The sequence below is a fragment of the Oncorhynchus kisutch genome, linkage group LG19 (genome assembly GCF_002021735.2).
Source record: "Oncorhynchus kisutch isolate 150728-3 linkage group LG19, Okis_V2, whole genome shotgun sequence".
In the NCBI taxonomy this organism is placed as follows: domain Eukaryota; kingdom Metazoa; phylum Chordata; class Actinopteri; order Salmoniformes; family Salmonidae; genus Oncorhynchus; species Oncorhynchus kisutch.
The window spans coordinates 10603005-10606330 of NC_034192.2; the positions used below are offsets into that span (position 1 = coordinate 10603005).

Sequence of the window (3326 nt, forward strand, 5' to 3'; positions counted from 1 at the left end):
GCCAGAGAGAGCAACACATTAAGGAATGAGACACTGATCATAAACACTCCTCTGTCACATGGCAAATCAGGTATTTTCAACATGCACCCGAAGCTGTTTTCTTAGTACACATTTAGATGGGGAGAATTCTTTACTCCCTCTTCTCCCCATGCCACGATCTCCAAAAACAGGGTGAGCAGTCTTCAGGCCCCTGACAGGAAATAATCACCATCGTCATCGTGAAACTCCGGGCGACATTTTCGGGGTGCAACAGAGCACAGATCTGTGCAAAAATACTGTAAAGCTCATTATAATCTGGCAGCTGGATTACAGATCGTTGAAGAAAAATGTATAATTGAATCACACTGCCAGATTATAATAAGGTTTACGGTATTTTCACACAGATTTGTGCTCTTTTGCACGGCGAAAATGTCGCCCTCCATCTCTATTCAATTACTCACAGTTTCAAGTTACTCACATGACTGTGTATATTTGCAATAAAAAAAAGAAACATTTGAACTTTAAGGCTGATTATCTAGAAAATGTAAATGTGTTACTGCGCTCTCTCTAATGCTCTCTCACTTTTCCTGTCCATCTCTCTCTCTCTCTCTCTGTCTCTCGCGCTCTCTCTCTCTCTCTCTGAATGTATCAGTGGCTCAATCTCTCCCCCTCTGTCTTTTGTTGTCAGTGTATAAATAAGATGAGGCCGGGGTAGGGAGAGAGGGCTCAGGGGTGAATTTAACTCATCACAAAGCCCTTCTCACCAGTTTCTCTCACACATTTATCTACTGCAAAACAGATGAGAAATAATAGAGCTTTAAGATGAATATGTTCTCTAATGTGCACTGAGTGTCAGTACCAGTCAAACGTTTGGCCACATACTCATTCAAGGGTTTTTCATTTGTAGAATAATAGTGAAGACATCAAAACGACGAAATAACACATATGGAATCATGTAGTAACCAAATAAGTGTCAAACATATCAAAATATATTTGAGATTCTTCCAAGGAGCCACCCTTTGCCTTGATGACAGCTTTGCACACTCTAAGCATTCTCTCAACCAGCTTCATGAGGAATGCTTTTCCAACAGTCTTGAAGGAGTTCCCACATATGCTGAGCACTTTGTGGCTGCTTTCCTTCACTCTGCGGTCCAACTCCTCCCAAACCATCTCAATTTGTTTGAGGTCGGGGGATTGCGGAGGCCAGGTCATCTGATGCAGCACTCCATCACTCTCCTTCTTGGTCAAATAGCCCTTAAAAAATGACAGTCCCACTAAGCACAAACCAGATGGGATGGTGTATCGCTGCAGAATGCTGTGGTAGCCATGCTGGTTAAGTGTGTCTTGAATTCTAAATAAATCACTGACAGTGTCACCAGCTAAGCACCTCCACACCATCACATCTCCTCCTCCATGCTTCACGGTGGGAACCACACATGCAGAGATCATCAGTTCACCTACTCTGTGTCTCACAAAGACAAGGCAGTTGGAACCAAAAATCTCACATTTGGACTCATCAGACCAAAGGACAGATTTCCACCGGTCCAATGTCCATTGGTTGTGTTTCTTGGCCACAGCAAGTCTCTTCTTATTATTGGTGTCCTTTAGTAGTGGTTTCAATGCAGCAATTTGAACATGAAGGCCTGATTCACGCAGTCTCCTTTGAACAATTGATGTTGAGATGTGTCCGTTACTTAAACTCAGTGAAGCATTTATTTGGGCTGAAATCTGAGGTGCAGTTAACTCTAATGAACTCATTCTCTGCAGCAGCGGTAACTCTGGGACTTCCTTTCCTGTGGTGGTCCTCATGAGAGCCAGTTTCATCATAGCGCTTGATGGTTTTTTGCGACTGCACTTGAAGAAACATTCAAAGTTCTTGAAATTTTCTGGATTGACTGACATGCAGGTCTTAAAGTAATGATGGACTGTCGTTTCTCTTTGCTTTTTTGAGCTGTTCTTGCCATAATATGGACTTGGTATTTTACCAAATAGGGCTATCTTCTGTATACCACCCCTACCTTGTCACAACACAACTGATTGGCTTAAACGCAGTAAGAAGCAAAGAAATTCCACAAATGAACTTTTAACAAGGCACACATGTTAATTGAAATGCATTCCAGGTGACTACCTCATGAAGCTGGTTGAGAGAATGCCAAGCGTGTGCAAAGCTGTCATCAAGGTAAAGGGTGGCTAATTTGAAGAATCTCAAATATAAAATATTGGTTACTACATGACTCCATATGTGTTATTTTATAGTTCTGATGTCTTCACTATTATTATACAATGTAGAAAATAGTAACAATAAAGAAAAAACCCTGGAATGAGTAGGTGTGTCCAAACCTTTGACTGGTACTCTATATGATTTGAGAGTATTGAGGAAGATGATTGCTTGAACAAAAGTGTATAATGTGTGTGTCAATTTAGAGTCTACACTGTTATGTATACAAATTGAGGAGAATGTGTGTGCCTCTCTCCCTCTCTCTCTGTGTGTGTGTGTGTGTGTGTGTGTGTGTGTGTGTGTGTGTGTGTGTGTGTGTGTGTGTGTGTGCGTGTGCTACATAAGTGAGTTTGTGTGCCTGTATGTTGGTGTGTGTGTGTGTGTGTGTGTGTGTGTGTGTTTGTGGCAGAAACTACTCAAAGAGATGAAGTACAGTCTGTTGTCACTCACCGATGCAGGTCTTGCTGTCTGAGTGCAGGGCGTACTTCTGGTGACAGCCACAAACCGGCCCCACATCCGTATCGTCACACATGTGCTGGCAGCCTCCGTTCCCATAGTTACACGTCACTCGGCAACATACAAGGATTGTAAGGGAGCGGTATAGGCCTACACCCCCCCACACACACCCTGACTATATACTCAAATACCTACACCAAAAAGAGAAATCTGTTTTTAAGTGCTTGGACAGACATTAATTCACTGTGTGCTGCTTCTTATGATCTTCAGACACAGTCCCCCAACAATAACAGTGAGAAGGCCCCAGAGTACATTCCTAATGTAGGGTATAAAGTAGCAGAATGTGAGCCATGACCGGAGCCGGCCTCCCTCTGTTCCTATACTCTCTGCTCTCTTCATGGACAGGTGACATGGTTCACCAGACACTGGGTTGGACCAGGACACAGAGAGAGAGGAGAGACGAAGTTGAGAGGCAGACGGAGAGAGAGAGAGAGAGAGAGAGAGAGAGAGAGAGAGAGAGAGAGAGAGAGAGAGAGAGAGAGAGAGAGAGAGAGAGTGAGAGAGGAGAGGAGAGAGAGAGAGAGAGAGAGAGAGAGAGAGAGAGAGGGAGCGAGAGAGAGAGAATGAAAGAATAACATTGAGAGAGAGAGAGAGAGAGAGAGAGAGAGAGAGA

At 43.4% G+C, this 3326-nt stretch overlaps 1 protein-coding gene across 5 annotated transcripts in view; it reads right to left on the minus strand.

The window, feature by feature from the left end:
• Window positions 1-3326, minus strand: part of scube1 (signal peptide, CUB domain, EGF-like 1) — a 110939-nt gene that overhangs the window by 46613 nt on the left and 61000 nt on the right. For 3 of the 5 annotated variants that reach the window (XM_031797535.1, XM_031797534.1, XM_031797533.1), the window contains exons 6-7: window positions 2648-2764; window positions 209-262 (exon numbers count right to left, since the gene is read on the minus strand). In XM_031797535.1, the coding sequence (XP_031653395.1) occupies window positions 209-262; window positions 2648-2764 (171 nt within the window). The remainder of the gene's footprint in view (window positions 1-208; window positions 263-2647; window positions 2765-3326) is intronic. The other 2 variants (XM_031797537.1, XM_031797536.1) reach the window with 1 other exon arrangement.